The sequence below is a fragment of the Spea bombifrons genome, chromosome 4 (assembly GCF_027358695.1).
Source record: "Spea bombifrons isolate aSpeBom1 chromosome 4, aSpeBom1.2.pri, whole genome shotgun sequence".
Taxonomy (NCBI): domain Eukaryota; kingdom Metazoa; phylum Chordata; class Amphibia; order Anura; family Pelobatidae; genus Spea; species Spea bombifrons.
In genome coordinates, this window is record NC_071090.1 from 99,019,223 (window position 1) to 99,039,852 (window position 20,630).

Sequence of the window (20,630 nt, forward strand, 5' to 3'; positions counted from 1 at the left end):
GTGACTTTCCCTGCTCAAACACCACGCTGAGCTGATTCTTTATGGCAATGATAATGAAGTCCCCCCCAAGGCTTTCATTAGTCAGAGTGTTTAGCTGGGTGACTAAGACTGAGACATTTCTTTTGTTCACCACAAGGCAGTTAGGGTTTCTCTGGTGGACTCTATGACTTGTCTAGAGGCCTAAAACATTATCTCTGATGGTATATACCAGCATTGTCATTATTAATTTAGAAAGGACACACCATTCACAAGCTGACGGGGGAAGAAGGGGGGAGAAGCTATTCAATTAATGATTAATGATGTAACAGAATGTTGTTTATGATAGCATAGCCTTATTAAAATCTTTGATGATGACATCTAACCCTTAATTATTCAGTTAGGCAACAATAACAGAGACAAAAATCATTTACACTCCATTTGCTTTTTCACTGTATAGTCATATTAATATTGTGGTTGTATTGTATTTACTTACATCATATGCCCCGGCTTTGATCTGCTGGTAAAGTTTGTGCTGATCCTCATCCCAAAAAGGTGGGTAACCGACCAATAGGATGTACAGAATCACACCTAAGAGACGCAGAGGCCACATAATTACAACCTCAAATATAAACATTGTAACCCAGGGCCTGACAAAACCCATGCAATCCCGGCAATCAGGAACTGCACTCTGGACACCTGAACCGGCTCCCTACAGAGCAATGTGTGTCCAGTAGCCATCTCTATAAAGATCCTGGTCATGTGTCCAGCTGGCTAGTCGGCTTTTCCCTCCTATACACCATGGGAGGAAGGAGTTCACGTGTGGGGGGGGTCACTTGCTGCTTTTTTTGGATGGCTTCCCAACATAGAAGTAAATTGCATCTTCTCCTCCTTTTTTCTCTCAATCCATGCGTTATCTCCTCATAATTATATCTCATCCCAACACAGAATATCTGCAACACAACCTACCAAACCATAGGCCATTTCATTATGTAGCATTGTCCCTGTAATGTTCACTCAATCCTCTCACTCCACTTCGACTCATTGTGCACCTGGAATGTTTACACCTCATATAAATTGTGTTTTAACCCAATAGCCTGTGTAGGTCTCCTTACCACATGCCCAGATATCCACTGGTTTTCCATATGCCTCCTTCCGGAGGACCTCAGGAGACAGGTACCCTGGAGTTCCAGCAAAACCTGGTGAACAAGATACTGGATTAATGTTTACTCATAGGAGCGATCATCACTAACTCCTACTATATAAGTGTGTATGTCGGTATGTATTACCTCCCCAGAATCATATACACCTTGCGTGGTACAATGGACGTGGAGATGCTAATCTGTATTTTACAGTGCAAGTTGATTTCCTCCATTACTCCTTTGTTGATCGAGACAATGGCCAACATGAGATATCTAATAAACACACTAATAAATGTTTTACATTTTAAGACTTCTAGGTTATAGTCCTGATGTCCAAAGGCCCAATTATGTGTACTATGTGTTATGTCCAATTTATGTCATGTGTACATCACTGCTGAATATGATGTCTGTACCTGAATCAATAAGTATTGACAATATAAGCTTAAGTCTTTCTTTTATAATCTTGGTTACTGAGGACCTTTGCTGAAATCCCATGTTCTCTGAGTGGCTTTTCCATCTGCCCAGATGCCTGCTAACCTATTTATTTTGCTTTCTGACCCAGACTTACCAAACCAGGCCTGTTGCTCTCCTTGCACCTCTATGGCCAAGCCAAAGTCCGCCAGCTTAACGGCTGCTCCTTTGCATTTGCTGGCGAGTAGAAGGTTTTCTGGCTGTTTGTTAATGGAGATGGCATTAGTTATGATTACACCACTGTCAGGGTTTGCAGCTACTGCGCTAACGTAGGCTAATTTACTCTTTATTAAAGTGACCAGCCAAGCATATGAAGGATGTATAGCTCATTGGTGCACTGGCTCTAATAGATCCAAATAAAGTTTCTGGATACATTCTGCACCAAAGACAGAGTCTGGAACCTTACTTCATTCCAACTATCATACATGCTCTAGAATGCAAATGGCGGCTTTCTGCAGTCCTTTGCAACACTGTCTGCCAGTCTTCACTCGGATGATAACGATCACAGCGTTAGCCTAACTTATGAAGAACTGCAGAATGCCCGGCTTTGCTCTGTCAGGGTTTTACTCGAGACTCTGTGCAACCTGTTGTCTGATCTGGAGAATCATTTTGCTACCACAGGTTCGGAGTCTTCCCCATCTAAAGGAAGTGGCTTTGGCATCCACACAGGACCAAACAGGTTGTGCAACAACATGGTACCAATCGCCACACGACTGCAGAAAAAGAAGCCGACACCAATCTGATATGGCCCTTTTCAAAGGAGACATCAAACACCTACTTTACAAGGGATGAGTAAAATAAGATTGGGTTTGGCGAAAGCTACCAAGTGAGATTGTTGGCTTAATATGGCCATATTATCTAAGTCTACTGCTGAGACACTAATTCAGCCATTTGAAGTTGGAAAAACAAAAAATACACCACGATATCCACAATTAAACACAACATGGGAAGGAGGAACGGTAACTACGACCCACATTTCTACAGATCTCCTTTCCTGATAATTATCCTTATCCCTCTACCTCTGTCACCCATCTCGGTTTTTATTCTGTCATTCGACTCTTTCAGTACCAATGTGATAAGCTAGGCATCGCTTTAATTTTAATGGGTGATGTACACCTCGGGCACTGAAAGCGTTAAGATTCCTGTTTTCCGAGGCCTCCTGCTCTCACAGCTCACACATCGAGCTATCGCTGCCTGCATTTCCCCACTGGTCTGCAGAAAGCAGATGAAGAAATACCCCTGTGACTGGCACAAGGCTGGCGTCTCTGATTACCCACTCTTCTGCTCTTAATGCTACCTGGCACAACAGATGGCACAGGCTAGGTAGCTGGCAGATAAATGCCTAGCACAGTGCTGAGTAAGGGGCATCTAAAACAGAAATACCATAAATACAGATAGAGCAAAGTCCCTTTACCCACTCAATTGGCACACGCACTCAAAAAGTAGAAACATCTGGGCATAATATAACATATTGACACCGAGTACACATAATTATTCTCTCCCACTCCATGCCATGCACCCCCAAAATTAGCGTTCTTTCTGAAACCAAGAATTAACATGCCATGATAACCAACACCGTCCCACTTTCCACAAAGAAAGCCAGATGCAACTTGCCACCCACATGCAGAGGGCACTCCCAGGGTAAGGTGTGCATGGACCGGGGAGATGGGGGAAGGGCATGTACAGCCTGGCATGCAGATGGCGCAGGGAATGGCATGGAGGATACGAAACTCACCTTCAGGTCCCTGTGGACAACCCCCATTTGGTGGCAGTGGAGGACTGCTTCAAGAATCTGCTGGATGCAATGACTGCGTGCAAACAGCAGGGGGGGCGTTAGTAAGGTCTGTGTGCACCCTGCCAGCTGGTGGAGGAGGGTAGGGGGACAAGAGAAGAGGGTAGGGGGAGACTGCCAAACAAAACCAGATGCTGCAATGGGCTCGGGTAACATTCTCTGGTTGAGATAAGGCTCCCTTTTCTGACTTTTCCCTGATTGATTCCCCCAGGACCCCATGCCAGTTACAGAAAGTTGTAGTTTCCATGCGCTGAAAAGGCTACAGGACCATGAATTCAATCCCAGGGAGTCCAACTAGTTCTGTGACACCCCATGCTTTATATACCTGTGCCAAAATTGACAAATCCTTAACTAATAATGTATAGCCCTTAAATGTCACTCCTTATGCCTCACCGACAGTGCCACTTGTCAAGTATTCCCTTGAATGGGTCAGTCTCAGTCATTCAAAAAGTTCAACAATAACTAACTTAATGTTAATTCCAGGGTCCTAAATCGTGCACAACTCAGGATCCAATATATTTGATGTTATCTTATTAGCGTTACACCTGACTAAATGTAGAGAACGCTTTTGTTGGACTGTCCCTATTGAGTATGGATCGAGTTGGACGTCAGGTACCTAACATGCTGGTGAGGCCTGAGGACAGACTTTGCAAACTACTCCTAAAACGTGTTACTAAGAGAAAACCTTTAAGCACTACGTTAAAGTCACCCTCAATACCGGGAGGGATCCCAATAAAAAGTATCAGGCCACTTTTGACTCGGAAACACAGAATAGGCAATGAGACCGTACTCATGAAAAGGGTGTAGGTGTTAAATAGTCAGATAAGGAAGGGTCGCTAACACAGCTATTCGATCGCGTGACCCCCTTCCCAGCATAAAGATACAACACAGGTCTCCGATGACCTCAGATTGACATGTTAGTGGGGTTGAGGGGCAGGAGAAAATAAATAAAAATACAGAAGAACGTTGGGTATGTCATCTCTGCTGTCTTCTGGATCACACGGCTGTAGATTCGGGGGGGGGGCACTAGAACTCCAGGAGAAGTCAGTGGAATGTTCACATTTTACTGTATCCAGGGCATGTTGTTAATCAATTGCCTGATGTTTAGAAGTGAATGTCTAAGGGATGCGAGTGATGAATGAGTATCTGTGCCGTGCATCAATGCAATGGACAGAATGTAGACATTAAGTTATGCCTATATGTAATGCATCATGCCGGTGCGCGTCTATGTAGCAGTGTGAGCGATAAATCACACTATGTTCAGGTGCAGTAAAATGTGTGACACAGACTATTTATAACAGCGACACAGTGTGCAGTCACATCCCGTGTGCAGTGCTAAAAGAACCTAGTCAATTATTTCTCCTGGTAAATAAGTGGAACAGCCTTCCAGAAGAAGTGGTAGAGGTTAATACGGTGAGGGGGTTTAAACGTGCAAGGATAGGCATAAGGCGATCCTGAACGTAAAATGGGTCCAAAAGGCTCAGGATCTCACAATACATAGAAAATAGATGACATGGGCCAAATGACTCTAATCTGCTGATAACCCCCATTGTGATTATCGTATGAAATGCCAAGTGCAAGCTTGTGGTTGTATGTGTGTAACATCACAGTTTGTGACTTTAAAGCCACAACTCGAGTCCCCCTGATCCATCTGGAGTACACGTTATCATAGCAGCTATATGGTGGAGAGTGCTGGTGAATCATTCACTGGGAGTTTATACGTGTGTGTGAAAAGTGCATAACATTAGTGCAAATAAATCACTGAAAAAGCAGTGTTCTATTTCTTAGTTACAAATTCCAATGACCTTTGTCCATTAAAAATCTCCTTGACTGTCTGTGGCATTGTATAAAGAAAAGCCACGATGTTCTCGCATATAAAACCCATACAAACAGCTTTAAACACACAGTACAAACAAAGGGGCAAAACGGGTTAAATAAATATATCATATATGTATATATATATATAATATTACTATTATTTATACATCTTCCCCATTATGTTGTGTAGAAATATAGATTGTGTTATATGGAGAGCTGTGATCATCCAAAATCTCAAGTTAGGACACATAGAAGATAAAACACGTTTGCATGTATTCGTGTTTTGAGAGGTTTCGGTGAGATGGGTCACCGCTGGAGCTTGTGGCCAATAAAGTGAATAGGATCAGGGCAGGGGGCACAGTACTATGTGGTTTTTTTAAGATGTAAGGAGAGAACTTCCAAAGACAGACAAGACTGTATTACAAGTGATCATTTCATGTGAACAAACATCCCCTTATGACATCAAAACAGAGAAATCACGGGGAGGAAAACTGATAGCAAGGGGCTGTGGTAGGGGGTGGAAGAAGAAGACACCAAAGAGTGAGGAAGTAGGTAGGAGGAATAGAAAGACGGTGAGACAGATGGAGAAAGAAACACAGGAGTGAGAGAAGAGTGGGAGAAGGGTTGCTAAGAAGAAATAATAAAAAAAGAGATAATCATCAGAAAGAGAGATAAGTAGATAGACAGATCTAATTAGAGCTCTGTGACCTCTGATCCCCGGCCTAAACTTTAGGGACAAAAAAAGAAGAATGTGCAGCTATGCAATCAGGGGGAGCACAAGAAAAGGAGAGACACATGGAAAAGAGACAAGAGAGAGAGCGCAGGAGGGGGAGGACAGAGAAGAGACAGATGGAGGAGGAGAGAGACTAAAAATAGGTGCCAAAGGGAGCAAAAAACAACCAGAGAGGAAAGGAGGAGAGGGATTCAGGGAGACAGCAACGCTGAGGGAGAGACAGAGAAAGGCATGTGGTAAGAGAGGTGGTAGGCAATAAATGAATGTAAAGTGACACGGTAAGGAAGGGAAAAGGCAGGGATGGAGGGCAGGATTGGGCAAAAGCTGCTATGAAGCTAAAAAGACTCGCTGTGAATGATGAGCGCTGTAATCCAACAGTAGCCAGACGGCTGTTCATGCCCAGACCTGAGATAGATTGATGAACATATATAAATCAGACAGCAAGTCGGGATTTACGGCTTAGAAGGATCTAATAAAGTGATGCTCAATGAGTTAGGAAAATCAGGAAGAGGAATAAGCAGAGGAACATGAAAAAGAGTAATGCCAGAAAGAGACGGCTGTAGAGAGAGAGAGGGGAAAGGCGGGAGGGGGAAAAAGAGCAGAAAAGAGGGGCATTCGTGAGTCCGAGGAACACATTGTGTCAACCACGTCACTTATTATTCACAGAGTGCTGCACGTCAGCTTGCGCAATGCTCTGCACACCTTGCCTGCAGTGCTAGTCCCGGGGATATCACTAGCTCGGAGACCCCATGAGCAGATGCATGGAGCAGTGCATGCTGGTACTTGCAGTCCTGCTGACAGGTGCATGGGAAGCAGGCACTGAGCTCGCTAGTCCTCTCTGTTTATTGGAAGATATATAATAAATATATATACACACATATACGGTATATATATATCTATATATGTGCACGGGAAGAGAAAAACACTGCTCACAGAAAACAGATGTGGGGAACAGACGAAGAATAGACAGGCTGATACAATAAACAGAGAGCTATGTAGCTGCCAGGGCAGTATATGTATAGTGTAAAGTTCTGTATCAGGGGAGGTATAAGCACACTTCACTTTCTGTATAGGGGGAAATATACATATAGCTACAAAGCCCCTCGAACCATTAAACCATTTTCATGCCCAGGCCTTGATGCACCATCCACTAACTGCCGCCCCATTTGAGCTGCACCGTCCCAGTACCCCATGCATGCATTTTCTGGAGTGGAATGGTATAGGGAGGTGACGGGTGCAGTGCCCACGTGCGCTAGTCTTCACCTGGGTTCCCCCCATGCCATGTCACCCCCAAACCCTTGGATACTAACCTTCAGGTCCCTGTGCACAATGTCACAGGAATGTGTGAAACAAACACTTTCTAATATCTGATGAAGACAGTGACTGTAAAACAAAACCGGCAGACCAGGGACACAAAGGGGCAATGAGGAGGCACATATGAATAAAAGGGGCATAAATAGGGATTCAATGATCGTACAGAATACCGCAAACATAAAAACAGAGCAGTAGGCAATACAAGAGGAATTTGTTGTACAGACGCAATGGTGGGCACAAGTATTTTGAAGATATTTGATCAAATATATAAATAAGAATTAAAAGACAACACAGGTGGCAATAGGGATGGGGATGGCAGGAATTGAGACATGGAAGTCCCGGTTGGCAGGATAGGACAGAAAAGGCAGGTTCTCATAAGAACAGAGAATGGGGGAAATCATTTATCCAGCCCGGGGAAAGGGAATAGGAAAGGACATCATATTAACACACATGAAAAACAAACAGGGAGAAAACACATTGAGAAAAAGGGTAAAGGGGACAAGAGGAGAGAAACACAATGTCTTAACATCACATAACATTACATTGGAGAAGAGGCAACATGCAGGACTGTACAACGACAAAGAATTACTAGCTGTAGACAATTGCACTGCGTGTGTTACTGTGATCAGAATCTGTCCATATGTCAGACGGTGGGCGAATATTCTTCTATCATTCAGGTTCATTGTTAAGCATGGCAGAGATCTGATTACCCGTTGGAGTGGCTGCACCGAAATTGGAATTCCCTAATCAGTTCTTCTAAACCTCCTACAAGCTGTCCATCTCTGCGTGCATGTGTAAAGTGTAGCCCCATGTGCTCCGTATGTATATTAAATATACTGATTGCAATATTATATGACATAGAAGTTACCACAATTCTTTAATTTCCCACTCTGTGTTTTTAACCCTTATTTATCATTTGTAACGTTTATAAACCAATGTCTGGTATATAGCAGAGGTTACCATGATCTGGTGGGGATGTGGATTGAAGGGGGGGGGTAAGTACTAGAATAGACTGTGGTACCCACCTGGCATCTGCTTCACTGTAATATTCTCTGGCCACAATATCTTCAAACAGCTCCCCACCTGTGACCCTAAGAAAACAAAGGTCAAAAATAAGGCACGGGATGTCATTCACACAAAATGATTCGGTGCAATCAATACTAAAGCTGAATGTGTTACAGCAATACCAAACCCATCTGCAGGGGTCTAATCACCAGAGTAACATGGTGATAAATCTGCCATTGAGTCTTAGTTGGCACTCATTTTGCATAAAGCCTGACTTTCCCATTGTTTTCATCATACAGAGTACCGGCCATTCACAAGTCATCACAATTATGTATAAAAATGTGATCCTGGTGCAAAGCGGACCTATCGTCATAGCAACACATGCTCCCATAAGTCTTTTTCATACACAACCACCATTATTCTTGCTGTTCCGAATATTCTCTCCTTACTGCTAAATATGTTTTTTTCATATATGCATTCTATTACAATATGTTACAATGTTCCACTTTGGGACATCCATGCATGTGTTACACCACGTTACATGTGTTACACCACATTGCATGTGTTACAACACGTTACATCATGTGCCCACAAAATGTCCCATGAAACTACCACTTTCCTTCCCTTTTAAAGTATAACAGTGAATAATTTGAGAACTGTACATGCCAAGCAGACGACATTCTGAATAAACAGAACGTTTGCTGGGGCAGCAGACGGCCAGGACATAAGACTGGGACTGTTGGCAGCTATTATTCTTAATAAATCCTTCCATTGCTGTAGAGGACATAACATATATCCAAAAAATGACAAGCAGAACATGTTAAATGACGCAAAAGAGAAGGTAAAGTGGTGGAACAGAGAAGTTCATAGAAGATGCCTGATGCAGGCATTCAGAGGAAAGAATACATCGATTCGAGGTGTAGGGGTTAATGTAGAGGAATGCAGGGAACCTGTTTAATTGAGCAAGGCTTGGAAGCTACACACTGTGTTATATATAGAATGATGAGTACTAAAATGTGTCACCGCAGCACCTGCCTTCATCAGAACAGCGAAGGGAGGGAGCAGAGTGTGCACAGAGACACCAGGAGGGACAGAAGTGGGTACAGGGCAGAGTCGGGTGTATTGACATGTGTGTGGGGGACTGGTACAGGAATAACACAGGCCGGGGGGGCAGGATGGTTAAGGAATGACAAACTTGTGTGTGTGCGTTCGACACACAGGACAAGGTGCAAGATCATAGAAAAGGGGGGCTGTACCCAGGGCAAAAACGCAAGGGTAGTTTATGGAGTCAACTTATGAATAGCACAAGGGGCTGCGGGTTCTGGGGCATCCATGGGCCACGTTGCTCACCATCTCTCCTCCCATGAAGAAGCATTCTGGCATTACTGACGATGAATCTGATTACACTACAATTTATAATGATACAAAGTATGTTGCGCTAATGAATATTTTTTGGGGGGCTAAGTTCAGATTTTGTCACATGGCCCCAGTTATGAAGATGCTGTTTTTGGGTTATGAACGGCATGGGACACTAATGCAGGAAAGGACAGGCTACTGATGGGTTGTTAACGGGTGAGAGGTACCACTGTCTAGAACAGAAGCAGAGATGGATTAGCAGAGGTGGCTGCAGAGGAGGATGCAGCGAGTAGAAGCTACACTCATGTCTTGTCTCCATCTAACGCCCACAGAGCTGTAACACCAAACAGCCTGCCGTATTTATAGGATGAGTACCCCCTCCCCGGTGCCTGCACCAAAATCCTCTGCAGAAAGAGCTCTATTCCTACCATCAGTCGGGTGTAACTGTCCTGTACTGTCCCCACAATACATCGCCCTGACAGATATTCCTAAAGGTAGCCTGGCTTCTCCCACAAACCAACACAAACCAGTCAGCTGGAAATATCATCCTACCAAGGATTTTAGTATTTATCTGATTACAACATTATGTCCAATTAACTATGTCTCGCTAAATAACATTCTAGCTCTGGAATTGTTTTTGTTTCCAAAATTAACTGCTCTAAATATAAAGCCCCCCATTGCCACTTTGAACAACCAGGGGATCACGTTTTCTGGAGTATAATCCACTTACAGGTCAAAGATGAGATAGTGAAAGCCTTCCTCTGATATACTGTCATGGAGCCGAACTGCAGGGACAAAGAACAAAAGCGGTTAATGGTGAAGCTGTATATATATATATATATATATATATATATATGGTAGATCTACTCAATTACACTTTTTTCATATAGTGAAATATACCGGTCATAGTATATATTTTACACATCCAATTTACATACATCTTTATATATACATGGCGAAGCCCTAATATGTATAACCCACAGTTACTGCATGTGCACTGCTATGAAACATGTTTACCACAATATCTTCTGAAGAACTCAGCACTTATCTGTGTCTTATGGGTATCTAATTAACTTTAATTTGTTGTCTTGTCTCAACCCCTTATCTTCATACAACGGGTTGGTTAGAGGACTTGTGTCCTTGGAGCTATTGAAATGGAGGAGAGAAATGTGTCATCAACACATGTTTCTTCTGACTCTGGTTCCATGCATTTCTAGGGATTCAAGTACTGGTTATGACATCATAACTTGGTACCATAAGCCTTTATGGACACGTACTTTCCATCAGGGAACAGGAGAAGAGTGACTGGAACCAATAAAACCACAGAATTTCTTGCTCCCCTACTAGGTATTGGGATTACTGGAGGTTGGACCTTCCTGAGCCTAGATGACAGCTGTACCCCCTTGAACCCTATTGTTTTGCCATTGGATGTGAAGACCCAACATACATAACAAGTACACATAAGGAAACCATGCAATCTATAATGCTAGGTAAAAGACGCAGAGGTTACCATATCTCTATAACCCTTATGCCTACTTGTTTATTATTATTATTATTGTATTGTGCAGCTAAATCCATTAGTAGCATATAACAAAAAAGAAAAATGTACAGAATTTCACGCACTTACCAATATTTGGGTGCTTAAGTAGACGGCAGATTCGAGCCTCTCTCTCAAGTTTCTGATGATCTGTAAAACGGAGAAATTACAATTTTTAGCTGTCTAACTCTGATACAATTAAACATTAGCCAACACCTGCCTAACATTCACACAGTCTGCATGTTTAATGAATAACATGAGATGATGTATACATTTTTATCCACAACCCCATTCTTTCCAGGATGTAACTTTATTTAAATGTACTGTAGATGTTGTAAATATGAAGTACGGGGCCCTGGAGCATGTATGCGTCTGCCATCCCTTACTACAAGTAGTAATGAAATATGCTCACTTATATCACATGTCAACTTTATCCATCCATAATAAAGTAAGTCTTACCACTACTCTTAGTTACGAACTGGTAATTGTATACATTAATAATTTTATAGAGGTAAGGCTAAGCATTAATTTGCATTTTGTAATGAGAATGTAGAAATATTCAACAAAAAAGAAAAAAATGAAAATTGTTCTTATCCATTGTTTCTCATTAAGCAAGAATCTGCATTAAAGGGAATGTTCAGAACTTTGAGAGCTCCGTAAGAAACACAGAAATCCAAAACATGACTTTTATCCCATCTTTATGTAGCAATGACTTCATGTATTGCGTCGTTAATACTTAATAATAATACTTAGTATATTAAATAGCTCCAGATTCTGCTTTCTTGGTGACTCTCATCTTTCTTGCTCCACTGATCTGTTCTTTCTGGTCTTGATGTTTCTCATTTCTAGTACGGTTTCTCAGCCTGTTATATATATGAACCTCTCTGGGTTCTCTCACCCATTTTTTGCAACAGTCTTTTTCTCAAGCAATAAAGCTAATTGATAGGAAATATTTATTAGGTGTATTTATTGGGTCTTGGTCAATACTGGGGGTAGATGGCCAACAATATTTTACTAGTGGAACTCAGCTGAGGAATGCTGATTGAGCTACATAATAAAAACTTGGTTAGAGGAAGACTGTTGAGGTAGAATAAGGTTCTAATTGATATGTCTACAAGAAAGACGGAGAGCATCCCATTAAGTAGTAATGCATAGATAGGATTGTGTGTGCAGTTATCATGTAAAAGATACGACTTCATTTACTAAGTACATCTCTTTTTGAGGTAATGCATAAAGAGAAGATGACATCCAGTCAGGGACATTCACATTGGGCACTGTCCTTCACCAAACGTTTTTGGCTCAAGATATAAAATTGTAGCAGTTGGAAGACATTCTAAACCAGAATTCCACGGTTTGTTTAAAATTGTAACTATTATTTTTAGTAGTACTACTACCATACACACAATAACCCCAGGCACAAAAGGTTTGAAGCCCACTGCTCCGAATGAAAACTATAGAAGGAAAGATCATTTAGAGGTGAGACAAAGAGATCCTGGGGATTTTGTCATAAAGGAGAACGAGAGAGAGCTAAATGACCTAGAACGTCACACAATGTGTCATTAGACTATATCTAGAGGCCATTCTAAAGACAAACCGGGAAAAAATAACCACAGGCTCATTCACATGTTCACACAGAAGCAAGCTCATAGAGAAAGCCTGTCAGGCACTTGCTATGTAAAATAAACCTTCACCATAGCAGCGAACACCCCGAGGGACTCAAAATGAGGTAACGGCTCAAATGAGTACACTGTATGTAGGGCAACACCTGAGACAGACTGCTCCTGCACCTGTGTGCGTATGTAGATATATATAATATGTAGGAGATAGCAGACAGCCTAGATGGATACTCTCGCAATAGACGAGGCAAGGCCATGCTCAACATCACCTACATTCAAGCCGCCAACGAGGGATTCATGACAAAACTTCACTTGGGGAAAATGATTGAATATGAACCGCAAGCTTGTGTTAGGCAGCACATCATAACCCTTCTATGTTTGCCTCCTAGAGCTGCTCAGTATTTAGTAATGGGCAGTCCATACCCGGTTCAACTCTGAAAACTAGAGGAAAGACCTCTTTAAGGACCATAGGCCATGTTCTGAAAGCAGCTGCTGTCTCAGCCTGTCATTTTGCTTCCGTATGAGGTGGAACGAGGAAGCCTGGGGGTAAGATTGCAGTTATGGGACATTAGGTGAGATACGGGTGAGATGTTATAAGAAAAACTAGGTCACACCTCTAGCCGTGGTTGCATGGAGGTATAGGATAGTATTGTGTTAGGTGTGGAAAGAAAAGAGCAAACTGAATTGCATTGGATGTGAAGCTTTTTTTAACTACAAATGCCTCTTCTTCAGGCATTTTACAGACCTCAGACCTTTAAACAGTCCCGAATTTTCAGGGACAGACCCGTTTTTTGGGGTCCTGTGCGGTCAGAATACTGCATATGTCCAGGGCATTACACTGTGCACAGGCTGCATTGCGTTTTAACTGTGTATGTCTAAGATACATCTAAACGCTTGTCAATAAACTCCAAATTACCCAGTATCTGTGCTGGGTAGCCTAGAGCTCAGTGCTGCAGGGTCATGAAGAGTGTTTCCAGAAAGGAAATGATGGACAGTGTGCATTTATACAGTAATATGGAGACAGTAACTGCAAAATACAGAGATCGGGAATACATTTTACATGGGGGCTGGTATAGTCTCTAGAGCTTGCATTTTAACTCAGCTTCCCATTTACGTATGGCATATGCTTCAAATTCATACCCACAGCATATACAAGCATGTTGTTTCAGGTAAAAGCATTATTAATCAGTTTTCTTCCATTATAACTCGTAAAAAACATTGCACCCCAGGTGTGCCAGCTGCCACGATCCTGGCTGCATTAGACTTCTGGCGGACGGAGAACCATGTGGCTTGCCATACGTAACAGTTTGATTGTCTGGTGTTTCACCCCCCTGTGCTTTTTGCTGTCCTCTGTATCAGAGCAGCAGTACCACGCCAAGCAGCCTTAAATGTACGGCAGAAAGCCTACAGACAGACAGACCAGGTGTTTTGGTGAAGGCGTCATCTGGCATAAGTTCTGCGTAATGAGATGACGTATAGACCCAGTGGCCACAGCTGGAAGTTACGGAAGTGCAGGAAAGACTTGAGTCATCTTTATGCCATGGTTTCATCATTAACACACTTCGCAAGACTGTGTATAGTCCTATAGCCCAACGTAATTGTTACTGTGAATAATTTACGTCATAAAACAGCAACCGCAATTTGTCCTTAGCGCCATACTTTATCCTGACATCTAGTCTCATGGTCCATTTACAAGATGTGATTTTATGTGATGGTTTAGCACCCAGCTGCCATTTGGTTGGCTGAGAATAATGGGAACTGTAGTTCAGACATTTAACTTAAAAAGTTCCAGAAAATATCTAGCTAACCTTACTCCTGCTATACTTCTGTGTGATCGATATATTGAAATGGAGATTAACCTAAATTAATTTTACTATTATGTTGACCAATTAATACATCCTCAAAATATTATACATATCTACCCTCTACTGCTTTTCATTGCACTCTTCTCACCTTTTTTCCCCTATCCCTCTTGGTAACGTTACACTTTTTTTTCACCACCTGTCACCACAAAACCTGGTGGTTCAACAGCAATATGTAAAGCGGTCAATATACAGGCCCCCAAATTCTACTCATGTTCCCGAACATTAATTACTGGTTAGCAATGCAAAAATCGTAGCTCAACTGCCTATGGTCAACAATTGGTCAACAAAGTAGATTACAGTCCACAAAGAGTTCCACCACGATCATCCTGGGTTCCCATTTTCCTGTGATTCTGTTCCGAACTGTCATTTAACTTATTCCTGAGAACTCCCCACCTTGATGGTCCCTTAATGGTCTACTTTCCGGCATCTTTGTGGTTTATACATGCTAGATATTCAAAGCACAAATGCTAGCTGATGGGGGTCTTAGCCCGGGAAGGACGATTAAAGCCAAATATGTCACATTGCTGAGTTGTCTCTGCCAGCTTGTTCGGAAGGTTGTATGTAATTAGAAAAGTTGTGAACACTTAGCATGCCAAAAGAGTGTGACTGGTTGCAACAGCCAGAAATGTCACACAAGAGTAAGTAGTAATTATTCTAACTGGAAGTCTGGAAGTAATATAAAACTCCATCAGTCCTATAAGACATTCTACTTTGGCACATTCTAATGTGGAGGATAATGAGAACAAAGTGGGTATAATACCCAAAACTGTATATTATTTTTGCAATGTATGTTGGGGTCCGTGTCATAGGTATATGATAAATGGGCTCCAGTATGCATTTAACATGAAAGTAGGGCCGGGGGTAATTTAACTCCAGAGGAATATCAAAACTGTCTCTTAACAACATCAGGGGTCACATATAAAATCAGTTCTTTGCAACCTTTTCATACATGACCCCGTTTGTTGGCCTACATGCCAAGAAGGTCATACCACAAACTTGACTGGATTAATCCTCATCAATTTAACAATCCTTTCATATTCTTTGACTCCTCGCAGCATATAGTGGAATAACTAACCCCACATTAATCTCTCACCACAAGGTGACAGGTAAGGTTCTAATGATAAGGTTCTCCTGGTCAACAACAGCCAACAAAAGTGAGATCTCCGTACCTTCCGGCGCCGGAGGCATATTTAGGGATAGGACCATGGAGGAATTTTGAGGGAGGGGGTCACTTGTAGGTGGGTAGAGATCTCCTCCAGCACAGATCTCCACCATTTACTATACTGCCCAGCCAGTGGCGTAAAACAAAATCCTGGGCACCTCCTGCAAGTTGTGTTGAGGAGCCCCTCAAATAAATATTAATGAGCAGATACATGCAATTGTGCTTAAAATATGATCCAGCTGTATGTTTGTCATTCCTCCCAGCATTTCAAATGGTCAAAGAGGGCCACCTTTACCTTATGGGGAGTAGTTAGAGGGGTGGCTGGGGAAAGGGGCTTTACCAAGACTTTCTGTGTGACATTATGACCTGTTAATAGGCTTTTCTGTAACATTTAGAAAAAGAAAAATGCATTTTTTTACACAGCTAAATGTATAGTTTCTGCTTATTCCTTACACATTATTGTAGCATTTAGTGCTGTACAACAATGTGATACATTCAGACCTAGCAAACATTTTGAGATAATAGAAAAGAGGGACATCAGGGGAATTCAAAAGGGATGAGGCCCAATGAGTGACTGTGCCTTCTACAGATGTACACTTGGGATGTATGTCTTCTAAAGATGTACACCTGGGAAGTATGTGTTACCAAACACCCTGGGTATTCTTAGTAATAAAAAAATAAAAAGAAAATAACAAAAGTCATTAAATGACCCACTTCTGCGCAGGAGCCTGTGTTACCCCCCCCCTCTGCACCTTATAGACAGTAAATAGCAAAAGAGAAAGTCTGGACCACCATTTAGGACCATAAGTGTGAGGGTCATTTTGTAATTACATTTAGAGGGTGAGGTGCGGATGGGTGTTGAGGAAGGGCAGGCCAAGGGCAAACAGATCTTTGCAGAGATACACGCATAGATACACGTCGCCCTAAGAGTGCACCGCTCCATGCAGGCAGTAAGCAATGAAAGCTCACTGCCAAGACAGATCATAATACAGATTTTGGGCAAATCTGGGCAAATCTGGACCTTCAGGCAATGTAAATAGCATGGCTTAAATATGCAACTTTACTTGTGCTAAGAAATGGTGGAATTTGTCATCAATGGGGCGTTTGCCATTCCTTTGCTGCTTGGAAGTATTAGTAACTACTTCCTTCCCAATCAAGAATGAACAGGAGCCTTCTGCAACCCCCATCCCTGCAATTTAAAGGCCGAGAATTCTGCTTAGTTTAAATGGTTTGTTATTGTTTGTTTTTTTTCAACTGGTGCCAAGTATAGGTTCCTGAATCGATAACCTGCTTGAATAATAACACCCCAGAGAAACAGAGAAATAACTAGTAAATCCTCTTAGATAACATTGGCAACAAACCAATATTTCATGATCACTGCAGCCGGATCCTAACACTTTAAGGGGGGGGGCAGTAATTAGTTCAGTAATTATACATGGCTGTAATGAAATGATTAGTGAATAAGTTCCCCCCAGTGGCTGTGAACAGGCCCTCCCCATTAGCCCCGCCTCTAGCGCAGCTTTTTATAACCCAGGATTGAGGTCAGTCGTTCAGAGAAGGAGCTCAGGGGCTAGAAAGATGTTATTCAATGTGAGTGTAGAATGTGAGTATGTTTTAAAAAAAAAGTGTATTAAGAAATATTTATTTACATACAATCTTTCTGAAATGAGCTAACAACTAAACTCAAAATATTAACCCTTTCAGAGTAAGGGGCACCAACCATCACATTACTTTCATAGGGTAATTAGTTGAGTTTCATAAAATACCCTACCTAGAGGCCATCACAGTTATTCTACCTATTGATTAACCAGTGATAGTAAACCTAAAATGAAAACATAGTCCAAGAAGATAGTCCAAACATGTCTGTGATAACAATTAGTGGATGAACACTGATGGAGTCAAATGTGGACATAAGTTTTCCAGACCTCCAAGTTTCTTCTTGAAAGCTTAAGAGACTCTACATCTTACTTTGTGACCAACAGTCCACTAAAATGCAACACTGACTGCTTTGGACAATGATGGCAACCAAATGGTTGTAAGACACGTTTCTCCAAAAACTGCAGCATCTCAGGGTTAGAAATAAGGATAATTAGTCTACCAGAGTGAAGAAGCGCTGTCACTCATGTTTTAGCATTATGATCCGTGTCTGTTAGGATATCCTGGACTCATATTTATCATAGACAGAATATGATGGAGTTGTCTGCAGACTACCCACGCAGTACTCTACTTTCCCAAACCCATTCTAGAAGAAGCTAGACTCAATAAATCCTAATGGTTTGAATGTGCGACACCTTCACTATTCACCAAGCAAGTTAGCCCATCAAAAAAAAATTCACAAATAGCAAAAAACACACAAGAAGATGTTCTTACTTTGAAGAGAGGGTGGTAGATAAGTAAAGAGGTAGAGGTTAATATAGTGAAGACATTTAAACATGCATGGGACAGGGATAAAGCTATCCAGAAGACTTGACCAAGTACAGTGGCGCTTGTTCATAAACAAAAAGTTAACACTCGGGGCTATTCCTGGACACAACTCACCCCCTTGTCACAAGTGCATTTGAACAGACATTGTGTTATTTTGAGGGTGTATACACTTATACAGGCGCAGACAGATAAGTGTTTTCAATTGCGTGTCTAGCCTGTTGCTGTATGTACACTGCAGTGTTAGTCATGTGTAGAAGGTTTGTCTGTGGGTTCCGTGTAATAAAATGTTTTGGATGCTTGCGTGGGGTTGTAGGGATGCTTGTCTGGAGATACTGAGAGTTTTTATACATGTAAAATGTCTGTCAGCGCAGAGGATGTTAATCTGTTATGCTGTTGTGTTAGTGGCATTGAAATGATCAGAATGTATTTACTAAGGAACTAAACTGAATTTTAAGTCTCCTGTTCTACTGACTCAAGATGTCACCAAACTCTAGGACTCCCAACAAAGCACACGGTGATAAAACTTTCCAATATAGCTCATGGTATTGGAGACAATCCCAATTTAACGTGTGTTGGAAACCCAAGGAGGGGCAGAACCAGACCAGACTAAAAGACAGGAAAGACAATGGATGAAAACACTGTATTGCTATAAATAACGCTTGTGGTGAGAGAACAGAATTCTCTTCGTTTTGTTAAGTTATTTTTTGATGGGGAAAATTTACCATAAAGAAACCCTAAGTCAAATTGTAAACCACTGACCAGGTAAGTTGTCTTTAAGTGTCTGGACACAGGTTGCCAAACAAGAGAACATTTGAAGAACACCATTCCAGTAACACCAATCTTACACCGTGCTTTGATTATGTTGTATTAGGTGAATCACAGAGATTATGGAAAAATGGTGGAAGATGCAGCCACCCTGAGGTCATTACATTTTCTTTGAGATTACGGGACTAATCAACCTGAAGCTTCATGGGACCAGCAGGTCTTCCTGGCCCCCCATTTAAACCGCTGCCTAAGTGAGACAGTGAGAAACGCAACACAATGCCACACAATGCCACAATGGGGTCTTGCTATTGAAATGGTGGTACCCAACATCAAAAAACTCCCATTTCATAAGTCTTATAGAAAAGAAAATTATTGGGTTTTAACCAATCGGAATCATAAGCTTCTGAATAAGAATTTTTAAGAATTGTGCTCAATTATTCCTAAAAACAAAATGAATGCAACTTGGCCAAATCTTATGGCAAAAAATTTAAAAAAAAATTGAAAGGACCATAAAACTGAAAAGTAAAACCGGGGTGATACAGATATTTTTACGAGCTTTAAACCGATGATCCTGCTCCTCAGTAAATACAGTTTTACATCGGTCAGGAGGTGTTGTCTGTCTGTCTGTGGGTGTGCTTGTGTGTGCTTTTCTTACGGTTGGATGGTGAATGCTAACTGTACATTTGTCACCGAGTGCCGTCTGTCTGTCAGGGTGCCACGCTGCTGGCAGTGTGTGTGGATCTGTCTGGATTAGTTATGCACAGAATGTTCTGTCTGATGCACTGAGGCTGCTCCACATACTACCTGCAATGCAGAGCCTGGCATCTCCCCTGTAACTCGTTCTCTGCCACGGAGAGGACAAACATCTTCCCCGTAACCCGGCCACGGACAATTACAGAATTTCCCCATATAAATGACACAGATCCCAGCATCTCTGATGTAACACATCCCACGTACAAGAGAAAATCTTTTCCCGTCAGGGACAATAAATCTGGTCTCTCTCTAATAACCCTTTGTTTATGTAGAGGGGCAGAAATGTCCATTTCCAATGAGAATCATCCCCCTTGCCTTCTCCAAGAAGACACCATCGAAAATAAGGCATTCGTTTTGTGTAAATTCATGTGAGGAACATGTCTGGATTAAGTCAAATGCAACATAACCTACTGTCTATGGTAGGTTGGTCAGATGCCTCCTTCATTATGAATATCCCTACTCCTCTTGTATACATTTAACATAAATGTCCCCGGGTAAGCAAAATTTCTATTCAGCCTAGCCAAGGCTGAATAGAATTTTCACCATGGACAACACGGCATGCATTTTAATAACGGTAAACACACGTATGGTTAGTTGTGGCGTATCAGAACATTCTGATTCTGAAAGTTCTACATTCCATCCAATGAAATGGTTCAAAGATGCTGCTGTAGAAAGCCAAAATGTACTTAGATTAATTTCAATAGTTACAGAAAAGCAGTTTTTAAAGACCATGGGTCAGTCGCATCCATATGAGTTGATCCCGAAAGCCTGGTTTGGAACTCCATACCCCATCCCTGTTGGAACGGACGACCATAAGGTAGAAGAAGCAATTGCCTAGAGGAGCCCATTTTTAGGAATGGCGCATGAGTCTGGCTACCGTATCTAAGTACTTGGTCTTTCC

At 41.9% G+C, this 20,630-nt stretch overlaps 1 protein-coding gene across 16 annotated transcripts in view; it reads right to left on the reverse strand.

The window, feature by feature from the left end:
- CAMK2B (calcium/calmodulin dependent protein kinase II beta) overlaps positions 1 to 20,630 on the reverse strand; it is a 58,509-nt gene that overhangs the window by 17,309 nt on the left and 20,570 nt on the right. For 11 of the 16 annotated variants that reach the window (XM_053462807.1, XM_053462809.1, XM_053462805.1 and 8 more), the window contains exons 3-9: positions 11,235 to 11,294; positions 10,338 to 10,392; positions 8,272 to 8,337; positions 3,325 to 3,397; positions 1,687 to 1,789; positions 1,092 to 1,175; positions 473 to 567 (exon numbers count right to left, since the gene is read on the reverse strand). In XM_053462807.1, the coding sequence (XP_053318782.1) occupies positions 473 to 567; positions 1,092 to 1,175; positions 1,687 to 1,789; positions 3,325 to 3,397; positions 8,272 to 8,337; positions 10,338 to 10,392; positions 11,235 to 11,294 (536 nt within the window). Of the gene's footprint in view, positions 1 to 472; positions 568 to 1,091; positions 1,176 to 1,686; positions 1,790 to 3,324; positions 3,398 to 7,242; positions 7,316 to 8,271; positions 8,338 to 10,337; positions 10,393 to 11,234; positions 11,295 to 20,630 lie in introns of all 16 variants that reach the window. The other 5 variants (XM_053462801.1, XM_053462799.1, XM_053462814.1 and 2 more) reach the window with 1 other exon arrangement.